The sequence below is a fragment of the Phyllostomus discolor genome, chromosome 8 (genome assembly GCF_004126475.2).
Source record: "Phyllostomus discolor isolate MPI-MPIP mPhyDis1 chromosome 8, mPhyDis1.pri.v3, whole genome shotgun sequence".
NCBI lineage: Eukaryota > Metazoa > Chordata > Mammalia > Chiroptera > Phyllostomidae > Phyllostomus > Phyllostomus discolor.
In genome coordinates this window covers 71,657,757-71,682,841 of record NC_040910.2, presented here as the reverse complement: position 1 = coordinate 71,682,841, position 25,085 = coordinate 71,657,757, and the positions used below count along the sequence as shown (strand labels likewise).

The 25,085-nt window shown below is 43.0% G+C and overlaps 1 protein-coding gene across 1 annotated transcript; it reads left to right on the top strand.

Moving 5' to 3' along the window:
- The first annotated feature begins 17,723 nt into the window (after positions 1-17,723).
- On the top strand, positions 17,724-19,941 carry LOC114515338 (C-type lectin domain family 10 member A-like). Its single transcript, XM_036034510.1, is given in 9 exon segments — positions 17,724-17,728; positions 17,920-18,008; positions 18,316-18,411; positions 18,503-18,574; positions 18,686-18,757; positions 18,856-18,942; positions 19,032-19,183; positions 19,263-19,369; positions 19,507-19,941. Coding segments are annotated over 9 exon segments (837 nt in total). The 3' UTR covers positions 19,664-19,941.
- Positions 19,942-25,085: the final 5,144 nt, after the last annotated feature.

The window sequence follows — 25,085 nt, the reverse complement described above, 5'->3', positions numbered from 1 at the left end:
AGATGTCTAACAATCCCACCACCCTTTGATCACCAAAAAAACATGTAAGGAGAGATAAACAGGCAGTCCAGCCACAGTAAACCTTTTTGGTTCCTTAGTTAATAAACACCAGGGAGGTCTGCTTCGACCTAGCCTTTCCATGAAATTTAGACTATGATAAGGCACTTGGACTCCATCCTTATTGACCATTCTAATGCCATCTTCATTATATGCTTCTGTATAAGGCAATGGGGGATCTGGAACCCTCTGGAGATTATTAGTTCCTTTTGGGGGATACCATAATTTACCATTAATCCAATATACTACCCAGGGGTATCCCTGGGCTGTGGGTAGGGGTCTGTATAGTTTTTTCTTGTTTTCTTGAAAGACTCTTTGTATCTATGGGTAAGGAACAGGTGTGGGAAAGTCTGCCAATAATTCAGCCTGTTGTAACTGATTCATGAATTCTTTTATGGGAACAATCAGGGATAATTTCTTATTCAGGTTTATAAACACCTTGTTTAAACAATTTGGGCAGGATTCAATAGTCTGGGGAGAACTAGTTGTCCCTTCAGAATTTCCCTCAAAGTTAATTGTTGACTCATTTGGAGCCTTTTTCTCATGATGGCCTGTTCTTATGGGAATCAGAGTACAAAGTAAGACCATGATTAATATCAGCAAGGAAATTATTAAGAGCAATCCCCAGGAAAACTACTGCCCCCCTTTGTATGCCACGTTCTCTTCCAGGAAGATGGATTCCTTGAATTTCCTCTTTCCACATTCGGACCTTGTCAGACAACATGGTTGGAAGAAGACGTGGCAGAGGAGAAAAGGGAAGTGTCTAGTTAAAGAACAAGTACAAAGGATCCATGGGCATGGACAACAGGGTGGGGACTGACTGTAGGAATGGGGCAGGGGGTGGTGGTGGGAAGGGCAGGGGAGAGCAATAGAGGAAAATTGGGACAACTATAATAGAACAACAATAAAAAATGATTCCAGCTCATTAACATTAAAATTTTCTAGTTAAGATAAAGCTGGAGTAGCAATAATATCAGACAAACTAGACTTTAAAACAAAGCCTATAGTAACAGAGAAATAAAGACATTGTATAATGATAAAGAGATCAATCAAACAAGAGGCTATAACCCTTGTAAGCATTTATGTACCCAACATAGGAGCACCCAAATATATAAAGCAAATTTCTATAGACATAAAGGGACAGATGGACAGTAACATAGTCATAGTATGTGGTTTTAATACCCCATTGACATCATTGAATAGATCTCCCAGACAGAAAATCAACAGGGAAACAACAACCTTAAATAACTCACTAGAACAGATGGATTTAATTGATATTTTCAGAGCATTTTACCCCAAAGCAGCAGAACATATACTTTTTTCAAATGTACATGGGACATTCTCTAGGATAGGCCACATGTCAGGCCACAATAAAAGTTTCAATAAATCTAAGAAGATTGAAATAGTTTCCAGTTTCTCTTGAGACTTTCTCTTGATTCCATGTTGCTTAATTTTTGGGGTTTGGAGATTTTTAAGTTACTTTCTTGTTATTGATTTCTGGTTTAATTCCATTATGATCTGAGAAATTGTGTTTTAAAATTTCCATTTGTTTAAATGTGTTAAAAGTTTTTTATGATCCATGATATTGTATATGTTGGTGAAATTCCATGTCCTTGAAAATAAGGTGTGTTCTGCTAGTGGTGGAGTGGTCTATAAATGTCAACTAGAAAAATTATATATAAACATAATACCATTTTTATCTTAATGCTAACAAACATTTTTGGAACAAGATAAAATGACTTTAATATTTATATAGAAGAATAAAAGTCTAAATGTGTATAAAATTTTGTTTAAGAAATTATGAGATAACTTACTGTAAATTGCTCAAATCAAATTAGTGTGATATTAGCACAAAAAGAGAAATTAATAAGTGGAATAGACTATACACTGATATAGTTAGTAACTATATATATAGATATATACAGAAATATATACAGATATAGTTAGGAACTTAACATGTAACAAAATTCTTATTTCACTCCATTGAAAGAAAACATAAAATATAATATAGCCCATAAATCAGTTATTCATTTGGAATAAAACAAAGTCAGACTGTTATCTCATACCCTATACAGAAATAATAAACTTAAGATGGGTTAATTATTTAAATTTAAACATCGTCATTAAAAAAAAAATCTTGGAACAGACTTCCAGAAAAGATGGAGGCATAGGTAGACACCTGTGCCTCCTCACACAACCAAAAGAAGGACAACAACAATTTAAAAACAAAAACCAACCAGAACTGACAGAAAATCAAACTGTATGGCAGTCCAACAACCAAGGAGTTAAAGAAGACACATTCATCCAGACTGGTAGGAGGGGCAGAGTTGGTCAGCCAGATCAGAGAGAGCTCGAGGCAAAGTGGCAACTGTAGGACCCAGCGAGTCAGTGGATTGTGGAAGGGGGTGTCTCACACAAGGCAGCTGGCAGATCAGGCAGTCCCACATTCCTGTGCAGACAAACCAGACAAAACTGGGTAGCGGGACAGACCACACAACCCAGGGTCCCAGCGGCAGGGAATAAAGCTTCAAACCACTGGTTGAAAACACCTGTGGTGGTTGTGGCAGTGGGAGAAACTCCCAGCCTCAAAGGAGAGTCTGTTGGAGAGACCCACAGGGTCCTAGAACATACACAAACCCACCCACATGGGAATCAGCACGAGAAGGGCCCAATTTGCTTGTGGGAAGCAGGGGAAGTGACTGAACCCTGGCAAAGAGCTGAGCAAGTGCCATTGTCCCCTCTCAAACCCCTTCCCCACGTACAGCGTCACATGCAGAGAGGTAGGTTACCCTGTGTGGGTGAACCCCTAAGGCTCCATCCTTACTACAAAACAGGTGCGTCAAGACAAAAAAAAAAATGGCCCAAACGAAAGAACTGATCAAAGCTCCAGAAAAAATACAACTAAGCGATGAAGAGCTAGCCACCCTATCAGATGCACAGTTCCAAACACTGGTAATCAGGATGCTCACAGAACTGGTTGAATTGGGTCGCAAATTAGATGAAAAAATGAAGGCTACGCTAAGTGAAATAAAGGAAAATGTACAGGGAACCAAAAATGATGGGAAGGAAACTGGGACTCAAATCAACAGTGTGGACCAGAAGAAAGAAAGAAATATCCAATCAGAAAAGAATGAAGAAACAAGAATTTTAAAAAATGAGGAGAAGCTTAGGAACCTCCAGGACATCTTGAAACATTCCAACATCCGAATTATAGGGGTACCAGAAGGAGAAGGAGAAGAACAACAAGTGGAAAACTTATTTGAACAAATAATGAAGGAGAACTTCCCCAATCTGGCAAAGGAAACAGACTTCCAGGAAGTCCAGGAAGCTCAGAGAGTCCCAAAGAAGTTGGACCCAAGGAGGAACACACCAAGGCACACCATAATGACATTAGCCAAGGCAAAAATGAAGGAGAGAATCCTAGAAGCAGCAAGAGAAAAGGAGACAGTTCCTACAAATGAGTTCCCATCAGACTGTCAGCTGATTTCTCAAAAGAGACCTTACAGGCAAGAAGGGCCTGGAAAGAAGTATTCTAAGTCATGAAAGGCAAGGACCTACATCCAAGATTGCTCTATCCAGCAAAGCTATCCTTTAGAATGGAAGGGCGGATAAAGTGCTTCTCAGATAAGGTCAAGTTCAAGGAGTTCATCACCACCCAGCCCTTACTATATGAAATGTTAAAGGGACTACTAAGAAAAAGAAGATTAAAAATATGAATAATTTTGTAAAATGACAACAAACTCACAGCTATTAATAACTAAACCTAAAAACAACAACAACAACAAAAAAACCCCCACAAAACCTAAAACTAAGCAAACAACTAGAACAGGAACAGAACCACAGAAATGGAAATCACATGGAGAGTTATCAACGGGGGAGTGGGATGGAGAGAGAGGGGGAAATGGTAAAGGCAATAAGTAGCATAGACGGTAGGTAGAAAATTGACAGGGGGAGGGTAAGAATAGTATGGGAAAGGTAGAAGCCAAAGAACTTGTATGTATGACACATGGACATGAACTGAATGGGGGGAATGTGGGTGGGAGAGGGTGTGCAGGGTGGAGGAGAGTGAAGGGAGGGAATGAGACAACTGTAATAGCATAATCAATAACATATGTTTTAAAAAATATTGGAACGAAATTTAGGCAAATGTATAAAATTAGGAGGGGAGCTCTTTGTAAGCAAGACTAGAAAACCAGAAGTCATTGAAAAATGCCAATCCTGCCCTGGCTGGTGTGGCTTAATGGATTGAGTGCTGGTCATTGGTTCACTTCCCAGTCAGGGCACATGCCTGGGTTGCAGGCCAGGTCCCCAGCTGGGGACATGTGAGAGGCAACTGTTTCTCTCTCACACAACAATGTCTCTCTCCCTCTCTTTGTCCATCCCTTCTCTCTGTCTAAAAATAAATTTTAAAAAAAAGTTTTTGAAAATGCCAATCTTTTTTGATTACATAAAAATGGCAGGAGGTGGAGGGAGAATGCCAAAAGACATTGTGCTCTTGATATACTATTGAAACTACCTGGGGAATAAGGCAAAATGAGGCATGACCCTACAATCTATTCTAGTGCCCAATGAAATGAGCAAAGTCACAACCATTACCACTGGTACAAACAGCCACAGTTATCCAGTAACATCCAAACTGGAAAGGTTTTCAAATATCTGACATAAACTCTGAAAAGTGAATATTTGAAAATAAATTATATAAACATTAATACTGATTCTCTGGGAATTTTTAATGTAGACAATCACATCATGTACCAATAATGACTATTTTCTTTCTCTTTTGATCCTCTTATGTTTTATTGATTTGTCTTGTTCCTCTGCACTGTCTAGTACAATCTCACAAAGAATTGGTGACAATGAACATCCTTTATTTTGTTCCTAGCTTAAAGAAATTCTTTCTTTTATTTTACTTCAGGGAAACTTCCTCAACTTTTATCTTCCAGTTCTTCTACTAAGTCACTTAGGTTATAATATTTTTTTACTTTCCCCTGGTGTATTCATATGTATATACTTTAATAATCTAAAACAATTTTAAAAGATTTTTCATTTGTTTATTTTTTAGAGAGGGGGAAGTGAGGGAGAAAGAGAAGGAGAGAAATATCAGTGTGAAAGATAAGCATCTATCAGTTGCCTCTTGTACATGCCTGACTGAGACAGAACCTGAAGCCCAGGCATGTATCCTGATGTAGAATCGAACCAGTGACCTTTCAATTTGTGGGATGATGCTCAGCCAACTGAGCCACACCAGTCAGGGCATAAAATGATTTTTAAAAATAACAGAAGAGCACTCCCCAGAGCTGAATGACTTAAATCTCAAGCTGAGAGAAGCCAGCAAATTCTCTGCACAGTGAATGACACAAGGCCTTTACTTAGTCCCATTACTATGAATTCCAGAGTATCATGTAGGGCAATAAGGTAGTAAGAGTTCCAGAGAGAAAAATTTGAAGGTAACCACTGAAAGAACCAAAACAAGATCATTTCTATACCATTACAGGAAAGAAAATGCAAGAAATAAAACACAACAATGAAGCTGTTAAAAATTAGAAAGGAAAAAAGATCAAGAAAATAAGAGAGATTGAAAACATGAAATTATATGGCAGGAATAAATCCAAACTTTTTCTATTGACACTTATATAAATGTAAGTAAATAAATCTACTAATGAATGATAGAAACTTACTGTTAGATTGGGTTTTTAAAAATCCAGTTATATGATATTTTTAAGCCAGTCATATATAATATTTAAAAAAGAACACCAAATGTGAAGTTAAAAAGGGGAAATATATTTTAGAAAAATGGTAATAAAAACAGAGCAGGTGAAACACTATTAGACAAAAGAGACTTTTTAATGAAAAGCATTAAAAGGGGTAGATGTGGTTATCACTTATTGATTGCTAGAAGGTAAAATGCAACCAAAGAATCATGGATTATTACATATTCAAAAGAGTAGATCCAAATCACAGAGAGCAAAAGTTTATGGAAATATTGTAGGAGAAACCGACAAAGTCACAGCTCACTACAGAGGAAGCCGCTTTTGGTTGGAAACAAAACAAGTTAAGCCCCCTTCTTAGAGAAGGAGGACCTGAGATCAGAAATAGAAGCCTTCCTTTAGAAAGACTTGAATCTGCTTGAATAAAGGTGAACTGGAAAGCAGTTCATTTGGGCTTCAAGTACTGATGCTATGCTTCAAGTACAAGTGTGTTTTTCTGAGAACCTGAATATTTACAACCTAGTGAGCTAAACAAACGAATTATTTGTGAAAACTCAGGTTAGGATAAAAGATGCCAAATGAGATTAAATTAAAGTAGTCTTCAAGTTCTATGATAAATGACAGATTTCTTTTCTTTTTTTCAGCCATTTGATGAGGAGATGAGGAGTCTCTTGTCAAGTCATCTCACTTAGGAGCCCACCTTTTCCTACACAAAATGTAAACCCCTGTCTGTATGGACATCAAGGTTGTGAGAAATATTTAGATAATGGTGGGAAGTCACAGAGCATTGCTAATATGGGAAGTAGTAATTTCCTTGAAGTGTACTTATTGTTAATCCTTATAGATATAACTGAATTTAAAATGAATCCACTTTTTAAACATCTTCCTTTAAACACTTGAAACTTAATCCCTTGTTTCACATACTCTAACAACTTAGGACAATGTAGCCCTGCCATTGTGGTTCAGTTGGTTGGAGTGTCTTCCTGTGCACCAAAAAGGTTGTGGATTCAGTCTTTTGTAAGAGCATCTATGAGAGACAAGTGATCGATATTTCTCTCTCACCTATCTCTCTCTCTCTCTCTCTCTCTCTCTCTCTCTCTCTCTTTCTCAGCAATGAAAAAATGTCCTCCAGTGAGGATTTAAAAACAACAGTTAATGTAAAATGCAAGTCTGCTCTTCTGAAGTAGCTTTTATATACTTCCGTCTTCCAGTTGCAGTTGTTCATGTTAACTTTATTAAGTAAAGGCACTCTGACAGTTTCTAAACCTGAAATATAATGCAAATCTTTGTTCTTTTCAAGCCAGTAATCAGTTAAATGCTAATTGAAATAATATCATAGAAGATACTTCTAGAACATCATGTTGGCAAGAATTTACAGGTTTTTGGTCAAGGTGTGGATAAATATGCATGTCTGAGGAATAGGTAAATTGGAAATGTCTTTTCAGAGCAATTTGGCAGTATCTATATAATCCTTAATTTTTAGATTAATATTTGTACTCAGCCATTTTACTGATAAATAGCCAACCAAGAGAAATGTGTGCTTCTTTGTACCAACAGGTTTATCTAAGCCTATTCACTTCAACATTACTTATAAAAGCAAAAGATGCAGTATCTCAAAAATGCATCACTGGGGGAGTCAAAAATAGAGGTCTGGTACATCTATTCTCTGGAAAACCATGCAGCCTTTAAACAGAAGAAGGTGGGCAGTGACATAAGAAAGTCCTCAATAACCATTTTCAGGAAGAAGCATGCTATGGAGAAAATTTTGTGTCAAAATCCACTGCATATGTGTGTGTATGCTTATAGGTGTATAACTATGCACAGAAATATATCTGAAAAGACACATATCACATTGTTATCTCTGGGATTGGCTCTAGAAATGGGTAAATTTCTTATTTTAAATTTTTTCTATCATCTCCTGAGTTATCAGCAGCTACACATCGTAATCAGTGGACAATATGGTACCATCTTCCTCACAGGCACATGCACAATGAATGACACTGAATGACAGAGCAGGATAGTGTCTCCTCTCAATCAACAGCTAAATCAACACATGGAAGTCTAGCTCTTCATCTGTACAATCTGGGGTCACTGAATACTGGGAGTGGTGGTGCCCAAGAAAGAACCCATCCACCAGGAAAGACAGCCTTGGTTCTGTTTAAGTTTGAAGGTGAGATGGACTGCTGCTTGATTTGGGCTCCTCATAATATACTAGGTAGGGGGTGGAGGTAATTGTACTCTTGGGGGTGATTGATTGTGATTAAGAGGGGAAATGGGTATGCTGCTTCGCAATGGGGGAAAGAGGACCAAGCCTGAAATCTATGAGATCCCTGGGGTGCCTGTGGCATTCCCATGTGCAGTAGTATCATGGTCAACGGCCAATCATGGTGACCTTGTAACGGCAGGGCCACTAAAAACTTGGATGCTGTAGAAATGAAATTATGGGTCACCTCACCAGGTAACAAATCCTGACCAGCTGAAGTGCCAGGAGAGTGTAAGAAACCACGAAAAAGGTGGTGGAAGGAGGAAGCTAGGATTGTCAACCATGAAAGAAGTGTCAGAGCCAAAAGCATTAGGGAGAGAAGAGAAGGTTACTTGCAAAGAAGTTGCCAGGGAATCAGACATTGCAGGGACAGGCTTACCCAACAAAACCACACTGGGTATTAAAAAAAATTCTCCCAGATTGCTAGTGTTGATAAGTTTTTATCCATGTGCTCATGATGGTAAAACAGAACTTCTCCCACATGATCACCATAGTCACACAATGTGATGACATATCTTTAGGCATCAGCATTGCAAAAGTTGGAAATAAGTATTTCCTAGGAAGTCAGCAGTTTATGGAAAATGCTTGAGGACTTCTGGTTAGAATGGTGATGTAGGTAAACACAGCTCACTTCCTCATACATCCACATCAAAACTACAATTAAACTATAGAAGATCCAAAATTCAAAACCATCAGATATCAAGCTGAAAAGGAAGTCTTACAACTATGGAATTAAAGAAGAAGCCACATAGAGATGAGTAGGACAGGTGGAGACACAGAAATCATTGGTCCCACACCCACATGTGGCAGATAAAAATTGGGAGGGATGTCTCAGGAGCGAGGAATTCCAGCCCCACACAAGTCCCTCAGCCTAGGGTTCCAGTGCCAGGAAGATAAGTCTTCATAACTTCTGGTTGTAAAAACCAGCAAGGATTGAGACTGTAGAAGACAGAAACTTCTAAAGTCCCATGTAGTTACTTTAAAGGGCCCAGGCACAGACTTACTTGTACTCACTCCCTCTGAAATCCAGCATGGGGGAAGCATATTGAAAGTCATCAGAGACGTATGGGGAGGAACTGAATTGTCCAGCATCAAGGTGAAAGCTGGGGGGTGGGATGGCAGCTTTCTCCCAGGAAAAAGTGCTGACAGAGGCCATTGTTCCTTTTCTGAGCCCTCCCCACCACAGAGTCACAGAGCCCACAGGTGGGCACCATATCTTGAGACTCCAACAACTTGGATCACACTGTTTGCCCCACATTCTGGCCCTGCTCCACCCAACTTTCAAGCCCACCCAAGCTGTTTCCAGTGGCTCTCCAAATGAATGGCTTGTCTTGGCCTGTGCTTCAGATTTTCCTAAATTCTCTAAAACAAGCAGCATCTGGCTTCAGAGACCCCATATCTCTTGCTAAGTTGTCCCAGGCCCAGCACTAGCAGTTGTCAGCCTTTGTTCACAGCTTGGACTCAACTGGGTACCTCCAAGCCCAGCACAAGTAGCAACCATCTGTATATCACTTATGCTGGGTTGCCTGGGAAAGAACGCAGGTGGTGGCTGACATTTGGCATGACAACAGTAATCAAGGTTCAACTACAAGAGGCACGTATACAGAGCCCACACAGTGGGCACACCTCGAGTACCTAGGTTGGGTGATAAGGTAGGCTGTGTCACTGGATTCTATAGAACACCTACTACATTAGGCCATTCTACCAAGCCTGGAAGACATAGCAGCTCTACCTAATAGATGGAAGTGAACACAGGAAGCCTGCCAAAATGAGAAGACAAACATGGCCCAAATAAAAGGACAGAACACACTTCCAGAAAAAAAAAAAAAAAACTAAACAAAATGGAAACAAGCAATATACTAGATGCAGAATTCAAAAACTGGCTATAAGGATGCTCAATGAACTTAGTAAGAACCTCAACAGCATAAAAAATCCAGTCAGAAATGAAGGACACACTACTTAAAGAAACAATTTACATGAATCAACAGTAGAGTGAATGAAGCTTAGAATCAATTCAATGATTTGGAACATAAGGAAGCAAAAAACAGGCAATCAGAACAACAAGAAAAAAAGAATTAAATAATTAGGATAGGGTACAGAGCTTCTGGGACAACTACAAGCATAGCAATATTCACATCATGGGAGTGCTGGAAGGAGAAGGGAGACAGCAAGAAACTAAAAACCTATTTGAAAAAAATGACAGAAAACTTCCCTAATTTGATGAAGGGAATAGATACACAAGTCAGGAAGAACAGAGGCCCAAACAAGATGAATCCTAAAGAGGCCACACCAAGACACAACATAATTAAATGATGAAGGTTAAAGACAAAGAGAGAACTTTAAAAGCAGTAAGAGAAAAGCAGATAGTTACCAACAAAAGAGCTACCATAAGACTGTCAGCTGATTTCTCAAAAGAAACTTTGCAGGCAAAAGGGATTGGCAAGAAATATACAAAGGGATGAAAAGCAAGGACCTACAACCAAGATTACTCTACCCAGCAAAGCTATCATTTAGAACTGAAAGACAGATAAAGAGCACCCCACATGATAAAAAGCTAAAGGAGTTCATCACCACCAAACCAGCACTATATGAAATGTTAAAGAGTCTTCTTTAAGAAGAAGGTCGAAAATATGAACAATAAAATGGCAGTTAATATATATCTATCAACAATTAAATCTAAAAACAATAAACAAACAAGCAGACCAGAAACAGAATTATAGATACAGAGAATGTTTTGATGGTTGTCAGATGGGAAGGGGGTCAGGGAGATGAGCAAAAAATGTGAAGGGATTAAGAAGTACAAATTGATACTTACAGAATAGTCCTGAGGATGTAAAGTATAGCATAAGTAATAGAGTAGCCAAAGAACATATATGCATGACCCATGGACCTGGACAATGATATGGGGATTGCCTGAGAGAGAGTGGCCGGGGCGGGGGGTGCTGAGTGGAGAGGAACAAAGAGGGAAATATTGGGACAACTGTAATAGCAGAAACAATAAAATATAATTTAAAAAGAAATACTCAATGTTTAACTTATTTTGGAGATTAGAAGACAAACTATTGTTTTATGAAACCCACATGCAAGTTACCAGGAAAATCCTGTCAACTCTACCTTCACAACATATCCAGAATCAGAACATTTCTCACCACTTCCAAGCTCATAATACCATCATCTGGATATCACCATAGCTCCTTACCTGGACTCTCAGTTGCACCCTTGACTCTTTTCATGAAATTCACAACACAACAGTCACATAGTCACAGTTAATATATATGTTAGATCATTCACTCCTCTGCTTCCACCCCTCCAAAGCCTTCTCCTTAACTTGGAGTAAAACCAAATCCTTAGTAACATTCTACAAAGCCGTAAAGAATTGGTGATCCAAGTTTCCCCTCTGTGACTCATCTACTCTTCTCTCTAGTTCACTTCTCTATAAAATCTCTGGCATCTCTGGCAAAGAGATGAGCCTTATAAGCTATAGATGTGGGGACTTCTGGCAAGATGGAGGCATAGGTGGGCACACCATACCTCCATGCACAACCAAGATTAGAAAACAATTTAGAGCTAGAATAACACCCAGAACTGACAGAGAATTTATCTGAATGGAAGTCAGACAGCCAAGAAGTTGAAGTGGACCCGTACATCCAGACCGGTAGGAGGGGCTGAGAGGAGGAGCTGGCGCAGGTCAGGGCGCGTGGAGATTGGGGAGAACTGGGCACAGAAGGCAAGTGGGAGCCCATAAGCCTTCCGGGACGCAGCGGTGGACCCTGAGTATGCAACCGGTGGCTGGCGGACCCAGTGAGGCGGCATTGTGGACCAGGGCAGAGTGCAACCCAGGATCCCAGAGAAGTGACTGAGATCCCAGGAGAATGGAGCTACTGCCATTATTCCCGCCTGCCCCCGCCCCCACATACAACGTCACAATCTAGCGACTGGGGTGCCCAGCCCAGGTGAACACCTAAGGCTCCACCGCTCACCAGAACTAGAGTGACCAGACATGGAAAAAAAAAAAAAAAAGGAGAGAGAGAAAGAGACATGTCTCCAATAGAAGAGCAGATCAGTCCCCCAGGACTCATCCTTTTAGGCGACCAATAAATAGCCAATCTATCAGATGCACAGTTCAAAACACTGGTGATCAGGAAGCTCAAGGAATTGGTTGATTTTGGGCGCAAATTAGATGAAAAATGCAGGTTACCATAAAAGAGATGAAGGAAGATGCACGGAGAACCAACAGTGATAGGAAGGAAACTGGGACTCAAAACAATAGAGTGGACCAGAAGGAAGAAAAAAACAACCAAGCAGGAAAGAATGAAGAAATAAGAATTCAAAAAAACTAGGAGAAGCTTAGGAACCTCCAGGACATCTTTAAATGTTCCAACATCTGAATTATAGGGGTACCAGAAGGAGAAGAGGAAAAGCAACAGATTGAACATGTATTTGAACAAATAATAAAGGAGAACTTCCCCATTCTGGCAAAGGAAATAGACTTCCAAGAAATCCAGGAAGCTCAGAGAGCCCCAAAGAAGTTGGACCCAAGAAGAAACACCAAGGCACATCATAATGACCTTAGCCAAGGTAAAAATGAAGGAGAGAATCCTAGAAGCAGCAAGAGATAAGGGGACAGTAACCTACAAAGGAGTTCCCATCAGACTGTCAGCTGATTTCTCAAAAGAGACCTTACAGGCAAGAAGGCAGTGGAAAGAAATATTTCAAGTGATGAAAGACAAGGACCTAAATCCCAGATTACTCTATCCAGCAAAGTTCTCATTTAGAATGGAAGGGCAGATAAAGTGCTTCTCAGGTAAGGTCAAGTTAAAGGAGTTCATCATCACCAAGCCTTTATTGTATGAAATGTTAAAGGGACTTATCTAAGAAAAGAAGATAAATAAAACACTTGTATAGTAAAATGACAGCAAACTCACAATTATTAACAACCACACCTAAAGCAAAACCAAAAGAAACTAAGCAAACAACTAGAACAGGAACAGAAGCACAGAAATGGAGATCACATGGAGGGTTAGCAGCAGGGGAGTGGGAGGAGGAGAGAGGGGGAAAAGGTACAGAGAATGAGTAGCATAGATGGTAGGTTGAAAATAGATAGGGGGACGGCAAGAATAGTATGGGAAATGTAGAAGCTAAAGAAATTATGACACATGGACATGACTAAAGGGGGGGATATGGGTGGGAGAGGGTACACAGGGTGGAGGGGAGTGAAGGGGGGAAAATGGGACAACTGTAATAGCATAATCAATAAAATATATTTTTAAAAAACTATAGATGTGCTTTCACCCCCCGGGCCTTTGCACTTGCTGTGCCTTCTACCTGGAAAACTATTCTTCCTGGAGCCCCTCATGACTTGCTCCCTCACCTCCATCAGACTTGTTCTCAATTATTACTTTCCCAATAAAGTCTTTCTTGACACGTAATTCTTTTGTGTTTGTTTGTTTATTAATGTAAGACCATCATAACAGGGGGTTGCAGTTTGTTGACACACAAAAAAATCAAGTAGTAAGCTTTTATTACAATTTAAAAATGAGGTTCTAAAATCTCAACCTGACCAAATATGAAACTATTTTAAAACCTTTAAAGATGTATTGAGAAAAATCTGGCTTAAAAAACATATTTGTCATTACCAAAAAGAGATATCTTTAAGTAAAAATAATAAAAACCCATGCTGTAAAGATAATGCAGATAGTTCCAGTTATCTGGTCAACAACCAAAATGCAAGCACTTAAGATTTTCAGTTCCAAACTTTTGCTCATTTCTGATTACTGGAATTTTGAATTAATTTCCTCTTTTGTGTAACTTAACTAGATGATAGTAGACATGGTAAGTCAGCATTTACTCAGCCCACCCTTCTCAGCCTCTGGAGTCAACAAATTAGCTGGTGGGTCAGTCGCTTTGGGCTCTTTCCCATCTTGTGGTTTAGGGTTTATTGAGCATCTACATCAGTAATTAAAGCTACAGTGATATCGACGTTGAGGTGGCAGCTGACCTTGAATCTCATCTCTTGATTTTCCTTATCCGCTTCATTGCTGTCCTCTGTAGGCTGTCTTTTGGGAGGAGGGCCCCTGTGGAATCATGGTCTATAGCCCCGATACGTGTTCCGTCTCACTGGTCAACCTTGTTCTCCTGCACCCCAGTTGTCAGCACCCTCCATCACTCCTCCCTGTGTAGGAGGGTCGGAATACTGTGCAGGGAGGGTCAATGCCCACAGGGTCTCTACATGTAGCAAGGTGGGAACTGTGGCCTGTAGTAGGATGGGTTCTGCTAGGCCTGGCCTTTGGGAGCACTCTCCGATCCCTCATTCTTTTCCCCATTCTCACTATTCTGGTAATGGCTTAGAAGACCCCTTTGATAACCTATTCTCCGTGGCCTATTAAAAACTAACCCCAACTTACTTCACTGTTATATTTCCCTCCATAGCACTTATCACCATGTGATATTATATGAACATTTACTCAATTATTATATGTCACCTCCCACAATGTAAGTTCTTTGAGAGCAGGACCTTGTTTTTCTGCTTGTTTACACCTTAAGCCTGTGTTTTCTGAAGGAGACTGCCTGTCATACTGTAGACCAGGGGTGTCAAACTCATTTTCACCGGGGGCCACATCAGCCTTGAGGTTGCCTTCAAAGAGCAGAATGTAATTTCAACTTCTTAACAGTTAAGGAGTAGTTACATTTATACAGTCCTAAAATTATTTCAGGCCTTTGAAGGCAACCACGAGGCTGATATGGCCCCTGGTAAAAATGAGTTTGACACTCCTGTTATAGATGCTCAATAAGTTTTTGATGAGTGGATGCTTAAATGCATGTGTGAGTGAATGGAGAAACATACCCTGTTCTCTGTGGGACTGACTCAGCAACTCACGTGGTTGATTATGCCCCAATTAACATGGGAGTACAAGACAGTACTGTGGGAAGGAGGCACACGGATGAGCTACCCAGACCCTCCTCTCCAGGAAGATGTGGTGTCCAGTGAGGGAAGTGTGGCCTGTGCCCACAGCCCTCTCCCATCAAGTTATACCCATGCTGGGGTGACCTTCATCTGGTGACTGGGCAATGTGGGTATTAAAGCCCAGCACAGGACAGCTGTGACAGGCACTTCTGTTGGAATCCCAAAACCCCCTGCTGGATTGGCTGAAGTTTGTGGGGTCTTCAAAGCTATCAAACTTTTCACTCTGCCTTTTCTCCCTTCTTTTCATAGGTACAGATCCCTAATAAATAGCTCGTACCCCAATGTCAGACAAATACTAATCAGAATACCAAATAAAAGCAGAACAAGAAAATAATGTCCATCAATAATGAAATCTTAGTAAACAAGTTATGGTGTATATTATGAAACAAAATGAAAATGAGACAGGGATAAAGGGTATTATATGAACTGATGCCAAGAAATGGTCCTGATGCATTGTTAATTGAATTAAAAAGCAGGTAGCACAACACAATCCCATTTACATAGAAAATGTAATCTAAAATTGATCTGCTTCCTTCTCTACCTTTAAGACACTAAAGGTCCTTTGTGTTGGCAAGATAGTGTGTATGAGAGATCTACAGAGTTTCCAGGATGCAAGTGAGCCCCTTTCATGAAGACAGCGCATGTGCAGAGAGCCCAGACCAGGGTGTCAGGTGGAACCAGGCATGAAGTCTGGCTCTTTTCCTCACCAGATGAGAGATCTAGAGCAGGTCATGCAATGGCTCTGAGTCTCAGTCTATCATCAAAAATGTCTCCCATGGTTTTTGTGAGAAGTGAATGGTTAATGTACATCAAGTGCCTGGCAAAATCCTGATCACAGATGTGATGTTCCTAAAAGTTTGTTCCTGTCCCCAGCTCCTCCTGTCCCCACTTGGCTAGGAATCCTCATCTCCCTCACCCTATCCTTTCTTCTAGGTATTGAGGTGAGCTAGACCAGAGCTAGGGAAAGTTGGTGCCTGAGGCCCCAGAGGACACTCAGATGCCAGGGGACTCAGGTTATGATCAAGCAAGAGCAGAGAAAAAGGCTCCCCTGGACCTGGGTGTGCAGTGGTAGAGACACCATTAATTCTGGGAAATCCTGATGCAGGAAGTGAAAGTATTGTGGGGAAGAGAAGAAAGACAGACCCCACCTGTGGACACTTTTAGAAAACTCCCCCCACCAAAATGGTAACAACGAGGAAGTCAAGACAGCTCAACAGAAGCTGAAAGCGACCAGACACACCTGGAGGAGGAGATCAAAGCTGGCCCCATATGTAACATCTTCATGCATGCATTCCCTGCCTGTGTTCCAGTTATTATTTACTGCTCAATGTCGAGGACACGGGAGATCCTAGATTATAGACTCCTGAGCTTTCAGACACAGAGACCAGCAGGACTCCAGGCACTCACATGACTCCTCCCTCGGTCTCCTCTACTCCACTCTCCAGGATTTCATTTTATACAACTCCACTCATTGCTGCCCAACAAAACCAAGCGTCACAGCCTCCAGACTTTGCACAGGTAATGGGCTGGGGATGCAGGTGAGACCAAGGGGACAGGGAGGGAGTCAGAGGAAGCAGGAAGAGGGGACTGTGGGTCTCAAGTGGGACAAATAGGAAAAGATATATAAAGGCAGCTGGGAGATTTAATGACCAAGTGGAATTTCAATTCACTTAACTGGTTGTGGATTGAAGTATGGCAGCCAAACCTTAGTCACAAACTGAGGTTCACACTCAGCCCCATCCCCAGCCCTATCTTCCCTCCACCTACCCACACCTGTAACTCTAACATTAAGCCAGGTTTGTGCTTTAACCCCCAACGAGAGCTTCAACCGTAGAGTCAACTTGAAACTTAACACCAGCCCCAACCCCAAGGTGACCCTCAAGTCTCTCCTATTTCCAACTTCAGGGCCAAGCTTAGGGCATATTCTATCCATGGCATCAACATGAATATTGACCCCGGTCATAGGAGGAAATGCAACCTTCACTGAAGCCCCAACGTTAGACCTATCCTAGTAATACATTTAGCTCCAACTTTCCTCCACTTTCAATCTAACACTCAATCATATCCGAGCCCAAACACCACCTCTCACCCTACTTCTGACCTCAGTTCCATTCCTAGTCCTACTCCCTGGCTCATCCTCAACCTGAGCTTCTTCTTTTACCTCAACTCCAGCACTGACCTCAGCTCCCATCTTGTCCCAGTCTCCTCAGTCTCCCACTACTCAGCTCCAGCCTGGTCTCTGGCCCTGCTTCCATTTCAGCTTTGACAGTCTTGCAGGGGGTACAACCAAGTCAATGAAGTATGAAGACCTCCAGTCCTTGAAGAGTGAGAAGAATACCCACAGGATTAGAAATGGTAAGAAGGAGAAAAGTGTCTCCCAAAATACCCTCATAATATGGTTAGAAGGACCCGTTGTCATAGCACATCTCCACAGCATGTGCACTGCTGGGGTTCCACTCAGAGGGGTCAGGATTCCCACAAGAAGAAGATACAAGATTATCAAAAAGACAGGACCAGGGAGGATCATAGTAGTCCTGGTGGCCCATTCTCTGGTTCAGGGCTGAGCGTTTGCACTTGGGGAGTGAATAGTCATGTTTGGAAAGGAAACATTTGTTAACTGAAAATACAGATAAGCATGAGCCTGCTGAGGGCCTGGCTGCCCCAGCTCTCTGTGTCTGCCTGCCTCCCACCAGCCCTGATAATAAGACCTTACATATCACCATCAGGTGCCATGAGGTGGGGAGGGCCCATGTGACTGAGGACGGTGCTGGTCCATGAGTGGTCAGAGGCCTGGGCATCCCCTGCACCACAGCCTCCCCCAGCTTTCCCTGCACCCTTCCTCCCTGACAGGTCCCTGTGGCCTCCCCTCCTCCCCTGTCTCTCTCCTGTCCTGGCTCACCTTGTCCTGAGTTCCTCTCCTCTTGCAGGGCAGCCTGTGTCCCAGGTCTTCCTACAGCATCTCTGCTCTGGACCCCACCTCTTCCTGCTCTTCCTGGGCCTCAGCCTCCTCCTGCTGGTCGGCATCTGTGTGGTTGGATCCAATGGTGAGGGTGGGGGGGCCACTAATGAGGGCAATAGTGGGTGAGGTTCAGTGATGTGAGCACTGATGATGATCATAGTGGATAATGGGTGATGTAGTCAAATTACCTAACCTCTTTCAGCCTTACTTTCCTCATCAGCAAGCTTGGACAACAGTGCCTGTCCCTTTGGGATGAGTGGCAGTGAGGACCCAATGAGACAATGCATGTCAAGTGCCCCACTTGGTGCCAGCACAGGAAGCATCTGATGATCCTTAGCACTCAGTGTGCTGTCTGTCTGATCAGGTTCCAAGATTCAGAGGGACCTGGAGACTCTGAGAGCAACTTACAGCAACTTCACTTCAAACACTGAGGCAGAGGTCCAGGCACTGCATGCCCAGGGTGAGCGTGGCTGGAAGGGGCTCTGGACTGGGATGAGGGGGTTGGGGGGAAGGGAGCTGAATACTGAGGACTGAGTCCCCATGTCCTCCAGGTGGCTGCTTGCAAGAAACGATAACATCTCTGAAAGCGGTGGTAGAAAACCAGGGGCATCAGCTGCAAGCAGGTGAGAGACCTACCAGGAATGTGTGTGCCAGGGTGGGGCAGGGCAGGGTAGGGCTCTCAGGACACAGGTGGGGTAGGAGCAGCCTGGGGTGCTGACTGCCCTCCCCTCCAGCCCGCAGCTTGAATGACAAGGTGTTGTCTCTGGAGAGCAAGCTGGAGAAAGAGCAGCAGGAACTCAAAGCAGGTCAGGCCCCTTCTCCCCTCCACTGGGCCTGATGTGGTGGGAGGACAGTTAGGATGCAGGGCTGAGCCTGTCCCACTGTCCTTCTGTGTGTGTCCCAGGCTATTCTGATATGGTTGTGCAAGTCCAGGAGCTGGCCAGAGACCTGAACTCCCTAAGTTGCCAGATGGCTGTGCTCAAGAGCAATGGTGAGTGGAGTGCAGGGAGTGCCTAGCCCCATCTCCTGCCCTTGTTTCACTGGGCAGCATCTCAGACCCTCCCCACACCCACCCTTCAGGCTCCCAGAAGACCTGCTGCCCCATTAACTGGCTGGAGCATGAAGGCAGCTGCTACTGGTTCTCCAGTACTGGGAAGCCCTAGCCTGAAGCTGAGAATTACTGCCAGATGGCGAATGCACACCTTGTGGTGGTCAGCTCCTTGGAGAAGCAGGTGAAGCCTGGGAGAGCTTGTTCGGGAAGCTGGTTGTTATACAGAAAGTAGAGCCACCACCCGCCTCTTTTCTCTCTAGAAATTTCTCGAGCAACACACATCCTCTGTGGACACCTGGATTGGCCTCACTGACCAAGATGGTTCCTGGACGTGGATGGATGGGACAAACTACGAGAAGGGCTTCCAGTGAGTATGTGTGCTCCATCCTCTGTGCCTCTACCTGGGTCCTGCTGTCTCTGCTCAGCAGGTTCAGGGGCAAAATGGGCTCCTTGGATTGGCTGGGGGTCTGGCATCCTGGGCTCACATCTGTTTGGTGTCCTTAGGTTCTGGAGTCCACAACAGCCAGACAATTGGAATGGACATGATCTCGGGGGAGGTGAGGACTGTGCCCACTTCATGGATTCTGGCCAATGGGACGATAACGTGTACACGAGGCCCTTCCACTGGGTCTGGGAGAAAAAGCTGGGCAGGGCCCGCTAGAAGCCTCCTCTCCCCTAATTTATAATATTTCCTGAATGCCTTCACCCGCTAAGGAAAGCTAGATTGGCAATTCTCCTTTCTGGGTGTCCTGCATCTTCTCATGGATTTCCATTCAGGATTTTAAGGGACAGCGAGAGGATGGTGCCTGAGGAATGTAGAATGATGTCTGGGTGGGTAGATTGAAACGATGCTACTTTCTGCAGTCTGGAGGTTATGAGTGTCCATTTTATTTTTAGAGTAAAAAGAAGAGAAATATATGAAACATTCTGAGTTGTCTGGTTTATTGGAGGTTAAGAAGAGGAGTGTGCTTGTTGGTACTGTGAAGTAGTGGGTATGCACTGGGGCATCGGGAGAACTGCATGGGCTTTGGGCCATATGGCAGATTTGTTATTTACAAGGGTGTGATTTCAGTCAAGTTGCTCTGTCTCAGCTGGAAAACAGTGTTGTTACTGGGACCGTCCTCCTTCCAGCAACAGCCCAGGGTGAGAACCACCCCTATGGGCTGAGTGCTTCCAAAGCTTCAGATGAAACTCCTTGGTATCTCTTGCATGCATTACAGTGAATAGAAGCAGCATCCACAAGCAACAAATACAATGAATCAAAGCTGAGCCTCAAGCAAGAGTCACCAAACACACGAAGAAGAGCAGTTCATGGAAGAGAAAACCCCAGGTAAATAGAATCTGCAACCCAGGATAGGAGTTAACAGCACAAACAGACCAAGACTTAAAGACATTTATGGGTTTATATATATTTTTTAAAAAGACAATTGGCCACCAATAAGTCTCCAACTAGTTCTAAAAAGGAGGAATGCTCTGAACGCAATGAAACACAGTTAGACATGAAAACAAAAGTAAAGCCAAAAAGGATCTACAACATCTACTTTCCTCACCATCTTTCTTGATCACGTTAAGAGAAAAGGAAAGTCAATGCAATCAACTAGACACGAAGGAGGAGAGCACCGCACAGTGAGGTCGTGGGATGTTCTGAAGCGGCTCCCGGGAGGAGGTGTGCAAGCCGCTCCGGCATTTTTAAAAACAAAACAGCAGAATTGAGATAAGCTAAGTTTTAACTCAGGAAACTTGAAAAGGAATAACAAAATAAATCCCCACAATAGAAGGAAGGATCTTTTTATAAAGCAGAAATTAATATAAATATAAAAATCTAAATATGACCAATAAAAGAAAAGTCTATTTTTTGAAAAGGTGAATGTAATGAACAAATATGAAGGAGAGAAAGGAAACACAGACACTGGGCGTCAGAAAGGAGCAGGTTAGAGAAGCACAGGACCGAGGGTGCGGTCATGTCCCACTTCCGGATCTGAAGCAGCAGAGTAAAGGACAGTGTTTCCCACCGTTGATGTACTTTTAGGTAATCCCCTAGAAACAGAACTTTACGTTTCCAAACTAATTAAGGGAGAAAAGTGAAAAAGAGTTCATTTAAAGGGAGGCAGGAGAAGATAGAAAAGAAATAAAACTGGTAGATATGGAAAGGCACAATGTAAACGGTTTGTGCTGAGTCTAAATATGTTGCTGATTATATTAAATGCAAAAGACTAAATTATCTTGTCAAGCGAAAAGAACCTCCAGTCAGAATAAGAAATAAAGTTTAGTCTATGCCCAAGAGACACATCTAAAAACAGAGTTTTAAAAGCAAAAACAAGAAAAGAATATGTTAGGCAAATTCCAGCCAAAATGATTATCATATGAAGTACAGTTTATAACAAAAAGTGTTATCAAAGATAAAGAATGTCACTTCCTAATGACAAAAAGGCCTAACTCAACAGGAAGATACACAAGTATGAAATATATGTGCATGGAATAACATGGCCCAAAGTATATTAAACAAAAATGTTGGAAATACAAAAACAAATAGTTCTATAATTATAGTAGGAGATTATAATACATCTCTCTACTAATTGATAGATTGAGCTGACAAAACAATCACCAAGGAAACAGATGTTTTGAACTCCAGGCTGTACTATTATGATCCAATGGACATATTTAATACACTGCACTCATTACTACGAAGTGTGCATTCTTTTCAAGTACACTGGGACTTTTCTTACAAACTGAACAGATACTGAGGCCCCAGGGGAAGCTCAGATGTCAGGGACTTGGGTGATAACTGAGCAAGAGCAGAGAAAAAGGCTTCTCTGGACCTACCTGGGTGTGCAATGATGGAGACAGGAACAATTCTGGGAAATTCTGATGCAGGGAGTGAAAGGGGGTGTGGGGCAGAGGAGAGGCAACAGACTGCACCTGCAGACCTTCTGGGAAAACTCCCCTCTACCAAATGGCAACAATGAGGAAGTAAGGGGAGGCCAAAAGCAGCAGCGAGGACAGGGACACACCCTGGAGGAGAGGCAAGTTTGACCACATAACCACTGCCACCTACATAGTTCTCTGCCTGTGTCCAACCCCATTAATTCTCCTTTTATTTCATTTCTCTAAAAAGATTTGTTTTTAGAGAGAGGGGAAGGGAGGGAGAAAGAGTGGGAGAGAAACGTTGCTGTGCGGGACAAACATCAATCGGTTGCCTCATGCATCTGCCCCAACCAGGACCAAATCCACAACCCAGGCATGTGCCCTGATTGGGTACAGAATCAGTGATCGTGGGGCAACGCCCAACCCACTGAGCCACACTGGTCAGGCCTAATTCTCCTTTTAATTTACTGTGTGAATTCTGGGAACAGGATATCTAGGTTAGAGAATTCTGGGTCTCAGAAACTCAGGCATGAAGGACTCTGGCCATTTTTACTGATTCTCCCCCACCTTCTTTTCCTCTACTGCAGGAAATGGGTAGAGGATACAGGTGGGAAAGCAAGGAGGTCAGAGAAAGCAGGTGGGTCAGGAGGCAGGACTTTGAGTTTGAGGTGGCATCTAAAGGGTGAGAGATATTGGGGTAGAGATCAAGAACTGAATTGCTACAGGGACTATCTCTTCACATACCTCTAGATGAGGTTGGACATTCCCAACTCCAGGAATGAAATTAGCACCAAATTCTGCATTAGCTTCAGCCTCAAACTTTTATCTCAGTCCCTATCTTAGCCACCACCCTACTTGCAACTTAAACTCCAAACCTCAGCCTCAGATTAAGTCCCCTGATCAGTCCAACCACAGCCCCCAACTTAGCCCAACTCAGCAGTGTGTACCTTGGCAACTCTTTCAGCTCTCTGAGAATCACAGGTTGTTGGAACATTTCAGTAAGATCTGAGGGAAGTCATTCCAGCTGCAGAAATTAGCTCAGAGCTCATCAAGGGGCCAACAGGGCTCATTCATCAATGTATCTGTAGCCAGGGCACTGCCTGGCTCAGCCAACTAACAGCCAAGTGCACAAGGCCCACAAGTCCTCAGAAGGGCTCAGTTCTGCCAAGGGTACCAGATCCGAATGAAAGGAGATTGCTGTCAAATTTTCTCTGCCATCGCCTCCAATAATCTGTGGTTGGTGTTGGGTGAGGATTTGTAAAGAGAAGGAATAATCCTGCATGAGGAAACTTTCTTAGCCTGGAGACCTGAGATGCTATGGTTGCCAAGTGCTGTCAGTTCTTAAAGCTGAGCAGTGTGCAACAGGAACACAGCCTGGAGCCCACAGTCAGGAAGACCTGGGCTGCAGTGCAGTGTGACCTCTGGCGGTTACTTGGCCTTCCTGAACCTTGGTTTGCCTCACTCAGAAATGGAGTAACACTGGAATACCCACATTTTCTTTTACCTCTGATCTGATCTTTTTCTTCATCTCCTTTCTCTCCTTTAAAATCTGCTCATCCTTCAAATATCAACTTAAAGATCACTACTTCAGGGTAGGCTGCCCTGTCCCCTATAGAATAAGAAATCCCCTCCCCCACCAGTTACAAATCTCTCTGTAACTCTGGATTTCCCTGTTTGGGCTGTCAGCTCTTTGCAATTACCAGTTAAAACGTGTCATGCCTCATGGACAAAGCCCAGGAGGAAGGGACCATACCTGCCCCTTCACTGAGGTAGTCTCAGCTCCTGGAGTGGAGTGGAGGGTGGAGGAAGGAGGTTCCCCAAGGAGCAGAGATGATATTTCACAGTCACAGGGATCAGACACATAAAGTTAAATTTTACTCAGTTCTCTATAACTGACCCTGGCAATGCTCTGGGGCTCACTATGATTCTATCACACGATGTATGATTTTTACACTTCATGGGTTGGCATTTGGGAAATACTGGTTCACTGTCTTATGCCAATCATTCCAACCGTTGACTTATGAATAACAGTAATTAATCTGACTATATTTCTTTTAAGTGGAGATAGCATTCTGTGAAATAAAAATTCAGCTTACAAGGCTTCTGGTCAAGACAGCAACGTAGGCAGACATGGCTTGCCTCTTTGCACAACCACATCAAAAGTACAACATGATTCTAAAAATATAGAACAACCATCACTCAGGAATGTCAGAAATCAAGTTGGATGGAAGTCTGACTACTAGGGAATTGAAGAAACCACACCCATCCAGGACTGGTAGGAGGGGCATGGATGCAAAACAGGCTGGTCCCACACCCACGTGGATAAAAATTCAGGAGTGATATCTCAGGAGCGAGGAGTCCCAGACCCACACCAGGCTCCCCAGCCCAGGATTCCAGTGCCAGGAAGATAAGTCCCCACAACTTCTTGCTCCAAAAACCAGCAGGGATTGAGTTGGCAGAGGAGGCTTTTGGACCTAAGCAGTTCCTCTTGGGGAACCCACACACGGGCTCACCTACTCAGACTCGTTCCCTCCGAGTTCCAGCACTAGGGTGGCAGCTTGAAGGGCACCAGGGGTATACAGGGAGAAACTGAAGTGTCTGGCATTGAGGTGAGCAGAGGCCATTGTCCCTTCACTGTGGTGAGCCCTCCAACCACAGAGCCAGCAGGATGGTGCCATGTCTGAGACTCCATTAACCTGGCTAACACTGGGTGACCCACCTTGGAGATCCACAGAGGCTCTACCCAACCCAACTCAGAGGCCTACCCAAGCTTTATTTCCATAAGAATTGCTGATCTTGTCTCCTGAATCCTAGGAGACAAGCAAGAGCTGGCTTCAGTGAGCCTTAGCTGTAGCCAGATTAGAGTCACAGCTTGACTTTGCCTGGGAATCTCCAAGCCCAGCACAAGTAGTAGCCATCTCAGATTTCTTTGTAGCTCAGGGAGGGTGCCCTGGGCAAAACAGAGGTGGAGGATGACCTTGGCCTGCACCACCTGGGAAAGCCCAGGGCCTGGGCACCCAGTAGGCAGTTGCAGACCATATCAGAGCACCACCACCCTGCCCCTGCACAGCTGATCCTTCACAGAGGGCCGAGGTTAGTGGTCAGTGGTCACAGTCAGTACTTGCAGCTGACTGACCTTGGTAAATCCATCTTTACAAATCTTTACCCTGGGTAATTTCATTTTTACAAATTAAAACTCGTGCATAAATGACAAATTA